The sequence below is a fragment of the Protopterus annectens genome, chromosome 3.part0, assembly GCF_019279795.1.
Source record: "Protopterus annectens isolate FY-2018-M chromosome 3.part0, PAN1.0, whole genome shotgun sequence".
NCBI lineage: Eukaryota > Metazoa > Chordata > Ceratodontiformes > Protopteridae > Protopterus > Protopterus annectens.
The window spans coordinates 644,965,216-644,979,235 of NC_056731.1; the positions used below are offsets into that span (position 1 = coordinate 644,965,216).

Here is a 14,020-nt window from a genome sequence, read left to right on the forward strand (position 1 = left end):
TTTTCTTGCCCCAGATGTCAGGTGCCCCCAGATAGGAAGGCTGAAAAGAATAAATTATGCCAAAAAGCATGCATGTACTAATATAAACATTTCCTTCATCTACAAGCAAATACACCACATAGGTTATATAGAGTTGAGAAGTACAGAAAAGTCCCAGCAATGAAAAAGGGGGATGGTGGGTGGGTAACCTGGACTGCAACAGTGAATACACTCGAACATCTACATTTATGCTAGGTACACAACTGTACTATGTTCATCGTGTTTCACTGTTGCAGTCATTACACTGGGTTGAATCCCAAAGCTGAGGTTGGGCGGCTGGGTCTAAATAGGATTAGGAGAGGCTACCAGGCCCTGCAGAACTGCAGTGGCAAAGCCTGCTCTGGATTTAGAGTAGAGAGGTAAGTGGTAGTGCTTGGTGAAAGTGTGCACTGAACTCCAGGTTGCAGCTTCTAAAATGTCTTTGGTTGGTACTCCTCTGAGAGAGGCTGCTGAAGTGGCTGCTGCTCTGGTAGAATGTGGCCTTATGCCCTTAGGCACTGATTTGCCATGTTGTGCATAACAGAAGTGAATGCAGTGTCCTATCCATTTTGAAATTGTCTGCTTTGTGATGAGCTTTCCTTGTGATCCTGTAGCATAGGCTACAAACAGTTGCTCAGTTTTTCTGAAAGCTTTTGTTTTGTCCAAGTAGAATCGTAGCTGTCTGTGTATGTCCAAAGCATGCAGAAGTCTCTCCCCTTTATTCTGGGGGTTTGGGTAGAAAGTTGGTAAATGAATGGTTTGGTTAAGAGCCACACTGGAAACCACTTTTGGCATGAATGTTGGGTTTGTCCTAAGAGAAACCCTGTCCTGGTGAAAAATGATGAAAGTTTCCAAAGCCATTAATGGCTGTAACTCTGAGACTCTTCTTGTTGAAGTTACTGCTAGGAGCACAGCAGTTTTCCATAATAAGAATTTTATATCAGCTGTGCTGGCTGGTTCAAAAGGAGGCAGTGTGAGCTTTTCTAAAACAAAATTGAGATCCCAAGTTGGTATTGGTGCTCTCCTTGGGGGGGGTCTTATGTTTTTTGCCCCTCTGAGGTACTGTCTTAGTAGAGGATGTGAAAAAATAGGAGGTTCCGTATTGTAATGAGCTGAAATGGCAGAGGCATGGATCTTAATTGATGAGAAGGATAAGCCTTTGTCCAGCATCTCAGTTAGGTACTGTAAAATCTGAGGTATATTTGGAACAAGTGGTTCGAGCCCTTGTGCCTGGTTCCAAGCACAGAATCTCTTCCATTTTTCTGCATAAGATTTCCTAGTGCTGGGCCTCCTGGCTTCTAAAATGATATCCATAACAGCTTTAGAGAGAGGCACAGTCTGAGTGGCTACATTATCTGCCATGCTGCCAGATTTAAGGTTCTGAGTTGACTGTGCAGAATCTGATTGTTTTGCTGAGTCAAAAGATGAGGAATTTGAGGTAAAGGCCAGGCTGGGCCTTGAGACAAACTCTTTAGGACTGGGTACCAGTGCTGGCGTGCCCAGTCTGGGGCAATCAGGATAATTTTTGGCCTCTCTTGTCTGACTTTTAGGAGCACCTTGGTAAGATGCGGCAGTGGAGGGAAGGCATAAACTGTCAGGGTTTTCCAGCTGAATGATAGAGCATCCACTTTCCATGCTTGAGAGTGATAAATTCTTGTGCAGAATTTCTGTAGTTGGCAATTGTGAGGGGAGGCAAAAAGATCTATGTCTGGGCATCCACATTTCCTTGTTATCATGCTGAACACCTGTGGATTTAGTTTCCATTCGTGAGGATCCATGAGATTTCTGCTTAGTTCGTCTGCCAGTGTATTTTTTGTTCCAGGCAGGAATTGTGCCTGCAGATGTACTTGATAGGTCAGTGCTGTGTTCCACAAAGTCATGGCTTGCCTGCAGAGGGGGTAGGAATTTGTGCCCCCTTGCTTGTTTATGTACCACATAACTGTGGTATTGTCCATCTTTATTAATAGTTGTCCTGGATGTAGTAGGCCCTTGAAAGCTGTCAGGGCATTCTGTACAACTAGCATCTCTTTTTGATTGATGTGAAGATGCATTTGTTCCTTGGGCCACGTGCCCTGAATACATTTTCCTGCCATATGTGCCCCCCAGGCATAATCCGATGCATCCGTTGTTATTGTCTGCCTGGCTGTGGGTAAGGTGAAAGGCTGTCCCTTGTTGTGGTGACAGGCCTGGGACCACCATCGGAACTCCTGTTGTAGGCAGGGAATTAAAGTTATGATTGTTTCCAGGCTGTGGCAATGTTGAGTCCAAACACTTTTTAGATACCATTGTAGTTTCCTCATATGCAGTCTTGCATATGGAATTAGTAGAATGCAGGACGCCATGAAGCCCAGGGCCTGCAGAATTTTTCTTGAAGGGAGCTGGGTCTTTGTTGCCATCATTTGAAAGTAGTCAGTTGCCTTTGTTTGTCTGGCGTGAGATAAGCCATCTGGGCAGTTGTATTTAAGCTTGCACCCAGGAATATTATCTCTTGAGAGGGCACTAGTTTTAATTTCTTTTCGTTTACTGTGTACCCTAGGCAAAGTAGTAATCTTTTTACAAACGTGAGATGCTTTAGAAGAATGTCCTTGCTCTCTGCTTGAATAAGGCAGTCGTCCAAGTAGGGATATATTTGAATTCCTTTTTGTCTGCAAAATGCAATTACTGGTGCCAGGCATTTTGTGAAGACCCTGGGCGCAGTAGATAAGCCACAGGGCAGTGTAGAGAATAGTTAATGCATTGAGCCAGCTATGAATCTGAGGTATCTTCTGCAAGATTGTCTGATTGGGACATGCAGGTAATGCCTCCTTGAGGTCCAATGTAACTTGCCAAGCCTTCTTGTCCAGCATGGGTAGAAGTTGCTGCAGTGTTAACATTTTGAATTCTGGAACATCCAGGAAAGTATTTAGGATTGACAAGTCCAGTATTGGTCTCCAGGCTTTGTCCTTTCTGGGTACTAGGAAAAGTCTGGAGTAAAATCCTTTCCCTGTTCTTGCTGTGGTACTCTTTGAATAGCTCCCATGTCCATGAGAGCTGCAATTTGTTTTTGTGCCTCTGCCCATTGGTTCTGTGGCAGGTCCGGCATACCTTTTGATTTTGGAAGGGTGTGAAAGTGGAACCTATAACCCTGAGAAACAATATTCAGTACCCATTTGTCCTGGGTGATTATGTGCCAATTTTTTGAGAAAAGTGCTAGTTTCCCCCCTAGGGGTGCTGCCAAAAGGTAAGTGCTTGGCATTTGTTGAGGGAAGTCATTGGGACTGTTTCCTATAAGGTTGTGATTTGTCTTCTCCTCCTTTGGGGGCTGAAGGACCCCATTGTTTAGGTCTGTAGGAGCATTGGGGCTGAGATCTGCCTCTTGGGCGTCTGTATCTGCCTCTTGGTGGCCTGTCTGACACCGGAAAGGACCAATTTTTTGAAGGCCAGTTTCTGCTAAACCTAGGTAGTTGAACCTGTAAGAAATCCTTTACTGTCTACATTGATTTTGCTTTATCCTCCATTTTCTTTAACACCTCTTCTGCCTTAACACCAAACAAAGTATCATGCTGTAGTGGAGCATCCAATAATTTTACTTTAACATGTTCAGGTAAACTTTGTTCTTTCAACCAAGCATGTCTTCGAATAACTGAGTCTGTAACTGCAGCTCTATAAGAAGCCTCTAATGAATCAAAACCACATTGCAGAGTATGCTTTCCCACTTGTTCAGCTGCATGCAATAAATCCTGCATTTCCTTACTGTCAGGACTGAGTTTGTAACCATTTTCTTTTTAACAAGGACATGAGGGTACTGTTGATATTTAAGCATGTGAAACTGGCAGTTTAAAGCCCTTACAGCTAAAGTAGCAGAGGTGTAAACTTTTTTCCCCCATCTATCCAGAGCTCCGGAATCCCTATCTGAGGGGACAGGGTTTTTAGCAGTGGAAGCCTTAACCCCTTTAGGACCCTGAGAAATTGTTTCTGGGTCTGCAGCAGGGTTTTTGTAAATACATTTATGAGAGTCAGGGACCCTGTAGTTCCTTTCTGGCTTGACTGGTGCAGGGGGTAAAGAATCAGGAGACAGACTGGATTCAGAGAAAACATCATCAACAATATCAAGCACAGGGGAAATAGCCAGGGCCTGTGCTGAGGCAATAAAATAAAGTATCTGAGCCTTTTCTTGGATTCTGAGTAATCCTGGCTCTCCCAATGGAAATGCTCCCTCATGGTGTGCAGGGTTTCCCCAAAAGAATAATCCTCAGGCGGAGAGGCTGAATGTATAGACTTTTCTGCATCAGAGTCCTCATATGGAGGGAGAGAATAACCCTGATCAGAAGAGGAATCAGAGGAAATAGAAACCTGGTCAGAGGAATCATAGTCAGTGTCTTGCCTAGGCCTTTTGTCAGGAGGGGGATGGGAACCCCTGATTAAAGTAATTAGGTCTTCGGCCATTTTAAGCATCTGTTTCTTTGGCATGGATGACTGTTCAAGAGAATGCTGTACTTGTTTCCTTGTCTTTAATGGTGTTTTTGACTTTGCCTTGACTGCTGTAGTGGACTTAATAGTAAGCTGTGAAGGTCTGAAAACACCCTCAGAAGCCGATGCCTGCTCAGTGGCACCGGACCCATCTGAGGGAATAGTTTCCGCAGGCCCAATACCTTGAGTTTCCAGAGGCCTCGGTGTCTCCAAGTGGCTGTCGGATATGGCCTGTGGCTCTGAGGTAGCGGGTGTCAGGGGCTGCAAAAGCGCCTCACTGAGAACCAGCGAACCGGCGACTGGCCTAGAAGAGGATTCATCGTCGGTTTTGGACCTCGGATGCCTGTCCTTTTCTTTGTCTTTGCGTTTTTTTATAAATTCCAGTCGTCGGTTGTTCCGACGGCATTATGTAGTTAAACCTTCGGCCAAAATAATGTAAAGCAAAATCAAACCGACGCTTAATAGTGCGTTTGTTGAATCTAGTACAAAACCGACAACTAGTAACGTCGTGGTCAGAGCCTAAGCAAGGAATACAGTAAGAGTGAAAGTCCTTATAAGGTATTTGCTTCCCACAAGAAATACAATTATTAACTTTTACTGACGTCGGCCTGGAGCAAGAAAAAGTTTCCCCAATGGGGTACTTAGCTTTATTGAAGACTTCGGTTCTGAAATTCAATTTAGAAAATCTCAGGAGTCGGCCGACCGGCACTTGCGAACTGCTTTTACTTCGGGCACCGCACGGCAAGAAAGACTGAAGAAAATGGCGTCGGTTGCATCTTTTATACCCCTGGCGCACTTGACTTCAGGGAAGAGGCGACAGTAACCGATGCCGGACCTAGACTTTGGAACTCTGGCCGACTGCGGGTAGCCTGCCAGCGGGATGACCCAAGTGTAATGACTGCAACAGTGAAACAAGGTGAACATCAGGGCATCCACTTTCCAAGCCATGCAGTGATGCTCCCTGGTACACAATTTGCTGAGCTGATGGTTGGTGTGGGAGGCAAAGAGGGCAACCTTCGGGGTTCCCCATTTCTGAGTTATTAAGGTGAAGGTACTTCTGTTGAGTTGCCACTCATGTGGGCCCAGAAGATTTCTGCTTAATTGGTCTGCCACAGAGTTGAGAGAGTCTGGTAGGAATTGTGCTAACAGGTGCAGTTGCATGGCAGAGGCTGTGTGCCAGAGGGTCATGGCCAGCCTGCACAGCGAGTAGGAGTGAGTTCCTCCCTGCTTGTTGATGTACCACATCACAGTGGTGTTGTCTGTGTTGACCAGAAAAGCCCTTGGAGAGAGAAGGGGCTTGAAAGCTATCAAGGTGTGTTACACAGCCTTCATCTCTTTTTGACTGATGAGCAGAGGGATTTGCTGTGGGCTCCACTGGGCCTGTATGCACCTGCCATCCTGGTGTGCACCCCAAGCATAGTCTAATGCATCTGTGGTGAGGTCTAGGTGGCGGGGGGTGGGGAAAAAGGCAGTCCCTTGTTGAGGGAGCATGCTTTTGCCCAACAAAGAAAATCTTTTCTTAGGCAAGGAATTATAGGTAGAACAGTTTCCAGGTCTTGAGAGTGTTGACACCAATGACTCTTAAGGTACCATTGACGTTTCCTCATATGCAGTCTGGCATATGGAATGAATAGTATGCAAGATGCCATGAACCCCAGAGCTTGCAGGATCTTCCTTGCAGTTAGCTGGGGCCTGGTGGCTAGTTGAGAGAAGTAGGCTGTCAGGAAAATTTGTTTCTCTGGTGTACGGTATGCAATCTGGGATGCAGTGTCCAGACTTCCTCCCAGGAAGATTATCCTTTGGGTAGGCACCTGTTTGGATTTCTTTTCATTGATTGTTTACCCTAGGGAGGTTAAGAGGGTCTTTACAAAGGCCAGGTGCTTGACCAGCTTTTCCTGGCTGTCTGCCTGAATAAAGCAGTTGTCCAAGTATGGGTAAATCCCAATATTTCTTTGAGTGCAAAAGGCAATGGCCAGAGCCAAACATTTTGTGAAAACTCTGGGAGTAGTAGATAATCAAAAGGGAAGCGCAGAGAACTCTAAGTGTTGAGATCCTGCCTTGAAGTGGAGATATTTCCTGCATTATTCCCCGATAGGAATGTGGAGGTAGGCCTCTTTTAGATCTAGAGTGGCTAGCCAAGCATCCTTGGAGAGCATGGGTAGCAGCTACTGGAGGGTGAGCATTTTGAATTTTGGGATCACCAGGAAGGTGTTTAAAATGGATAGATCAAGGATGGGGCACCAGGTGCCCTCTTTTCTGAGTACCAGAAAAAGTCTGGAGTAGAAACCTTGGCCTATCTGTTCTGCAGGAACATGGTCTACTGCCCTCACAGAGAGCAAGGAAAGGATTTGCTTTTGAGCCTCTGGCCACTGATTTGGTGGTAGATCTGGGAACCCTTCTGGGGTTGGAAGGGTTTGGAAGGAAAATTTGTATCTCAGGCACAATGTTCAGAACCCAGTGGTCCTTGGTAATGGTGGCCCAGGTGCTTCAGTGAAAGGAGAGTTTTCCTCCTAGGGGTAAGTGAAGGTGGGCAGAGGGAGGGGGTGGAGGAGGTGAGTCATTGTGAGTTCTTACCATAAGGGGGTGGCTTAGAACTCCCTGGTTTTGAAGTGGAGCTAGTCCACTGCTTAGATCTCTGCATTCCCTGTAGCTGCTGTTTGGGCGGGGGAGAGGGGTCTGTTTATACAGGCCTAGGCTGGGCCAGTTTACTGGAAGCAGAAAAGGACCAGTGTTTGGAGGGAAAATGCCTGCTAAACCTACGGGGCTGGACCTGCAAGAAATCCTTAACTGTTTGCATAGATTTTGCTTTTTCTTCCATCTTTTTTAAGACCTCTTCTGCCTTGGTGCCAAATAAACTATCTTTGTGCAAGGGGGCATCCAGCAATTTAGATTGGACATGGTCTGGCAGGGGCTGCTCCTTAAGCCATGCATGCCTTCTAATGACAGATCCAGTGACTGCTGCCCTGCAAGAAGCTTCTATGGCATCAAAACCACAGTACAAGGTGTGTTTAGTTACTTGACTTGCAGAATGCATTAACTCTTGTAAATCTTTAGATTCTGCCCAAGCAGAAAAAGGAAGACATTTTTTGTTTAAGAAGTTCCAAGGTATGTTGCTGAAATTTCAGCAAATGGAACTGACAATATGGTACCCTGATAGCAAGAGCAGCTGAGGTGTATACTTTTTTAGCTCATCTGTCCAATGCTCGTGAATCCCTGTCTGAGGGGGTGGGATTCTTAGCAGAGGTTGTTTTAATCCCTTTTGGCCTATGAGAAAAAACCTCAGGGTCAGCTCTAGTATTTTTAAAAGGATATTTGTGTGAGTCAGGGACTCTACAGTACCTGTCTGGTTTTATGGAAGCAGGAGGAAGGGCATCAGGAGTCAAGCTGGATTCAAGGAAAACATCCTCCACAACATCCAGGACTGGGGGGGGGGGGGGGGGTTGGGCAAGGGTCTGTATTGTGGAAGATCTAGGAATTCCCTGAGTCTCTTTTTAGACTGAGGGTAGTCCTGACTCTCCCACTGGAAATGCTCCCTTAAAGTATGCAGGATTTCCCCAAATGAAAAATCCTATGGGGAGAGTCTGAAGGAATGGAATCCTCTGCATCAGAATCCTCATAAGTGGAGAGGGGGTGCATGTCTTCATATTCAGATGCATCAGATTCATCTGACTCTTGTTCAGACAAAACTACAGGGGACAGATCTCTTTTCCTTTTGGAAGGGGTAGCTTGGCTTCCCCTGATCAGCATGATAAGGTCTTCCACCATTTTAAGCATTTGAGACTGAGGCAGGGTAGCAGGCGCCTGAGAGTGGGTCTGTTTCTTGGGTGTGGTTTGTACCCTGGGCCTAAGAAACGTGGTCATTTTTGAAAGAACATTAGTCATAAAAGACTACGTCGGTTTGTGTTGAGATTTGGTAGTACGAAGGACTTCCTCGGAAGCCGGTGCCTGCTCAGCAGCTCTGGACCCATCCAAGGTAGAGACGACTGCAGGATTCTTAGTCCAAGAAGAGTCTTGCGGCACACTGGACTCCGAAAAGGTCTCAGTAGCAGTCTGCGAATCAACAGAAGCGGGCATCAGGGGGCTGTGAAAGCACCTCATGGAGTACCGGAGAAGTGACGACTAGCTTAATGGAAGAGTCTTCGGTAGGTTTGGACCTGTGCCATCTGTCTCTGTCTTTACATTTTTTTTTGGAAGATCTGCTGTTGGATGGCTTACCGAACTCATATCGGAATTCGCGGACTGTAAACGAAAATCTGGCTACAATAAGGGCCCAACAATGGATTGTTCTGGCATTGAGCAAAGCACAGAAGTGACAACGGGGACGTCATGGTCTGGGCCTAAACAAGTGACGCAGTAAGAGTGAAAGTCTCGGTGTGGTATTTGCTTTCCACAGGCGAGACAATTATTAACTTTTTCTGACATCGGTTAGTGCAAGAAAAAAAGAATCCCCAATGGGGTACTTAGCTTTAGAAGACTTAAACTTCAATTCGGAAGATGAAAACAAAGGTAGCGGCCGACCGGCAGTCATGCGAACTGCTTCTGCTTCGAGCTTCATGGCAAAAAAGATGGATATAATGGCATCGGCTGCCTTACTTAATACTACTGATGACCTGACATCAGTCTTCAAGCGACAGCAACCAACGCAGAAATACTAAGTCTCTGGTGTTCGGGCCGGTCGAGGGCTACCCTGGCAGGGATAACCAGAATGCGATGACTGCAACAGTGAAACACAAAGAACATCTGCATCCTTAACTACAGATTCCAGACAGAATTAAAGGAGAAGTCCATCTCAGCATATCACATAAAATAATTCAGGCACTTTTTGAAAAATTATCATATGAGAGTTGGGTTGCTTAAACATGGCCTTAAACTACCAAAGGAGAGGTTCTAAACAGGAGAGATGTTTGACAGAGAAGAATCATCATCTCTGTCAAAGTCTGGGATAGGGAATCTCCATTTATTTAAACTCCTAAATGTTTATGAGGCAGAGAGGAGACAACCCCTCCCCCCTCAGCCATAACCCTGAAATCTACTCTTGCACCTTGGAGTGGAATATAGTAACAGTAGCTACACGTCTTGTGGTATAAGTAACAACATATCACGCACACAAGGCTTTCATTATAATGGGGTTGTGTAGTCTGAGGGCAGAGTAGAAATATGAGAAGCCTAAACTTAGCATCAAAGCATCCTTATACCAAAAGTCAAACAGGCCTCAAAATGCAATGACGGGATGAAGAAAAACAAGCACTAGAACACCCAAGTGGGAAAATTCATTAGGACCAGCAGCCCCTCAGTAAGAAGCAACCATTCAGTCAAATCTACAGACATGACAGTTTACAGGCCTTTAAGAAAGTGGACTGCTGTGACCCAATGTTGATTATGCTGGTATTTTCTATGTTTCATACGGATGTATTTGGGCATGTGTGTATACATATATGTATATATAAAATGCATGTGTCTGTGTGTATACATACTTAGGAAGATTATTTTGAAGGAACTTAGTAACTTATGCTTCCTGTTAGCATATGAAAACTAACTCCAATGGGGGTGAGACAGAGAGAGCAGGGACCAGAACCAAACATTCCTTGGGTTCTTCATCCGACCTTGTGAAGATGTCCTACAGAGCCTAGACAGTGCAAATCTCTAAATGCATCTTTTTAGACTTCTTTTTTGTAAGCAGCTGAATGCCTGTGCAGGTGGAATCAGAAATCATACTTCCCTACGTTTGTTTTCCAAATACACAAATAAGGACGACAGACAGCTGCACATGGTATTGGGTACAAAGGCCTGGCAAATGTACACTGGCATGTGATCACAGTCTGCACTTAAGAAGAAAAGTCACATTTCATGACTACTCTTACGGGGAATCTACCTCCCACACTCACATTTCCTCTTTCTGGATGACAAGTAAAACAGGTAACTAAACAAAAGAAAAATAAGACTTGGAAGCGGAGACAATGTGATGAAATATCTACAGACAGAATTCAAAAAACACCAATCGGACTGGTGGTAAAGAAGTTCTGAGAATTAGGTGCTTGTACATCACTTACATACTTTACATCTCAAACAAAGGATATATGTCTGATGTACGGTGACTGGAATAACCTGTCCTTGGCAGGATATCTAATTTTAGTAAAGAATATTATAACAGTAAGGAGGAAGGACAGCTTAAACATAAACAAACCCTACTGTTCTTGGTTTAACATTTCATCCGAAATTCAGAACTTCACCAGTGCAACATTTTTACTTTTCATTCATCAAAGATGATAGCGTAATGTCCTGAATCACTGACTGTGATAAACAAGACATAACAACTGATTACTTTAAAGAAAGCACACTGCAATGCTAACAAATGATAACAAATTAGCAGCTCCTGAAACAGTTGTTTATACTTTCCTTTACTACGTTATGCGAAGTTCAGCTAATAGAAGCTACATTATGTGTCACCTCCTCAGCACTCAGTCAAGCACACAAAGCCCACTATCTCCAAAGCTGCAAGGGGGACCCTCTCTTCTAACATAAGACTCTGGCAGATTCATAGTGATGGACTATGAAAACTGGTTGGTAACCAGTTAGGTTATTTTATTCGTAGCTAGTTTGTAACCACAAAGTGTCATTCCTACAGAATCCTGAAGTGTCACAGTCTTTTCATGCTATTCTTCACTTCTACCCTACCAAATGGTGGCATATCCTAGCAACCTGAGAAATATGCAAAATAACACACAGAAATCTACCACTAAAAGTGGACAAAGCCACATGCCCTCTTCACAAACAATCACATGAAGTATTTTCAAACCATCAATGCATCAAGGCATCTAGAAGCAGTGCAAACTATGAGGTCTCAAACATGCCAATCAACACAGTACAACTACTTCTGAATGATGCTTCAACAGCAATGCCAGCCAAAAGTCCAAGCGTTTCATACAGAAATGCAATGAAATAAGCACTAAGTGCTCTATAATGGTTGCAAATTACTACTCCTAAATTAGTTGTCACATTATATGATAGATTTTTAAACAGTTGAGGCCCTGGAAAATATCAATTTGCAGCAGTATATCTTAGTAATAAAAAAAAAAAAATCAATGTGCATTAAGCAACGAAGAACCATTATCTACAGCCTCTTCCCTGTATGCGACCATTAAAATGTTCTGTAGGAAGGTAATTTAAAACTGTTTCGCATCAGACATAAAACCTTTGTCAGAGACAAGTAAGAAAACATATTTTAATAGCAGCTTCATTGCTTCACAGATGGACAGATCTCGTCATACCCTTTCTGAAAGGCTGGTCCTCTCACTGCAAGCAAGATGTCTTTCTCAGCACTAGAAACTGTAAGACTGCCACTCCTTACACAATAAGAACTAGGGAGATGTAGGTCATGCTGTAGGGGAGATGTTGGCCATGCTGCAGTAGGGGAAGGAGTTTAATCAACCAACATTAATCACAAAATGAATGGGAAAAATCACACCCAAGCCAGAAATTGTGACCATGAGACCATGCTGCACACATTACACTGCATTTCCGAAAGTCTGACAGTTATGGATCCACTCCAATTCTCCTATGCTACAAACCTATGAACATATGCAGCTGTGACAACCTCACCACTTTGCCTCCAGCAACGGTGCTACAGCTGCAGAAGAGACCAATAACCCTCTCTGGAAAGACAGTTGGATTCAGACATTCAATACTGCTCTTCCAGTGTCCAGATCTCTGTTACACAGAATTTTAAGGGTAGAAGCTACGAGTTAATGATGCAGGTGTGATATCCCCACACTGCGCCAGTAATCAAGGAGCATGAATCCTCACCACTGACACTGAAGTGGGCTGTGCACTTGGAATTCAAATGGATGCACTCAGTATTTCCAGATGAAGACCTCTCTGCACCAAGCACGATTTTCATTAAGAGCACACAGGGCACACACACAGCCCGGGGTCAAGTTGTCTCCATATGTCTCTCCCCAAGTCCCCAATAAGGCTCCCCACTGGCACTGTGAAACCAGTACTTCATGTCCCTGCTACTCAAAGATTACTCCATGCTAAATATAGTATACAAGATGGCTTGCAGAATGATCTCATCTGGTGACCTGACTCTCATTTCTCACAGTATTCCCCATTGAAGCTGAGAAAGAAATGTAGCATAAACGGCTACAAAACACATCTAAATGTTTATGGCACTGCCTGGGGCTTCCTCTACTTTTACTGATCTAATGAACAAAGGCTTCTTCCACACCCACCGTCTCCAGTCCTATTCAAAATTGTGGGTGCCATTTTAATGGTTTAATAACTTACTTACATTTTCCTTATTTTTCTTAAATTAAGTTAGCTGGTTAACCTCTGCTGTGCAAGTACCCTCTATTAAAACATATACATTTAATTTCAGTTACAGTAATACATTTCTTTTCATTCCTGCAGGGGCACTGCTAATACATTTAAATACAAGCAAAATTCACAAATAGATTTTCAGCACAAGTATCTGTATAAATCAGTTTGATATACAAATAAAGTTATTTACAAAATTCCAGCTAGCTGTGCTGGCACAAATCATACATCCACTGCCCTACTTCTGCTGGCATGGTTGGCAGTATGTCCTATCATCACAGCAGGTAGCATAGTTTTCAAAATTCTTACTTTGAATAACTTGGTGCAAGTACTGAGTACATGTCTGGTGAAAACATCCATTCCTTACTGAAGGTAACTGTGTTTTATACATACATACATGGCTCTGGGTATGTGTGTGTACTGTGAACATTGTACATGTACATCAAGTAAATACATATATATGTGTGCACATATAAACATAGATACACGTACAAAACTTGCCCTTAACTTGTTTGTACTTCCGTGTGACATACTCTTGGCTTTTGTTAAAATGCAGTAGCCTTTAGACCAACTCACTTAATAATAACGAAACAAGTAACAAATACACAAATTTCCATGCTTGTAAACATCCATGGGTGATGGATAGACAGGCAAAATCAGAGTTTAACACTTACCCAATCAATTACATAAAATTGTACCCTAGCAGGCAATTCACTTACCCATCACAAACTTCTTTAATGATGGCAGACAATGGCTTTTTCTGTAAAATAAACAAATAAATAAATACACAGATAATTAAAAAATAAAATAAGTCAAGTAAATACATATATGGATAATCAATACCAACAATATGGCAAGGCAAAATTAATTTGAAATGCAAAGAAAGCAGAACAGGTTTATTCTATTTTCTGCAGTACATACACTACTAAAGCAGGTCATTCAATGCAAGTTGAGAATTCTGACCACTTCACATAAAACACTACTATTACTAATACAAATCAGGTAGCAAAACCTCCTTCTAAGCCACAGTACAACAGAATATCAGTCACAAATATATGCAAAAGGTAACAGTGGACATTTCAATTCACTACACCAAGGTATGAAAAATCTTAAAAATAAATAAAAAAGTAACCATGAACATTTCCACCCCCAATCCCCAGCAGTGGCACAGACATAAATGACAGCTCCACTTAACTAGGAATCTATACACACTCCTCCTTTTCTAGTCCCAAAGAAA

General features: G+C 43.4%; 1 protein-coding gene across 4 annotated transcripts in view; it reads right to left on the reverse strand.

Annotated features, from left to right (window-relative positions):
- ELMO1 (engulfment and cell motility 1) overlaps nt 1-14,020 on the reverse strand; it is a 3,030,107-nt gene that overhangs the window by 2,359,800 nt on the left and 656,287 nt on the right. For all 4 annotated transcript variants that reach the window (XM_044065043.1, XM_044065038.1, XM_044065039.1 and 1 more), the window contains one exon: nt 13,503-13,543. In XM_044065043.1, the coding sequence (XP_043920978.1) occupies nt 13,503-13,543 (41 nt within the window). The remainder of the gene's footprint in view (nt 1-13,502; nt 13,544-14,020) is intronic.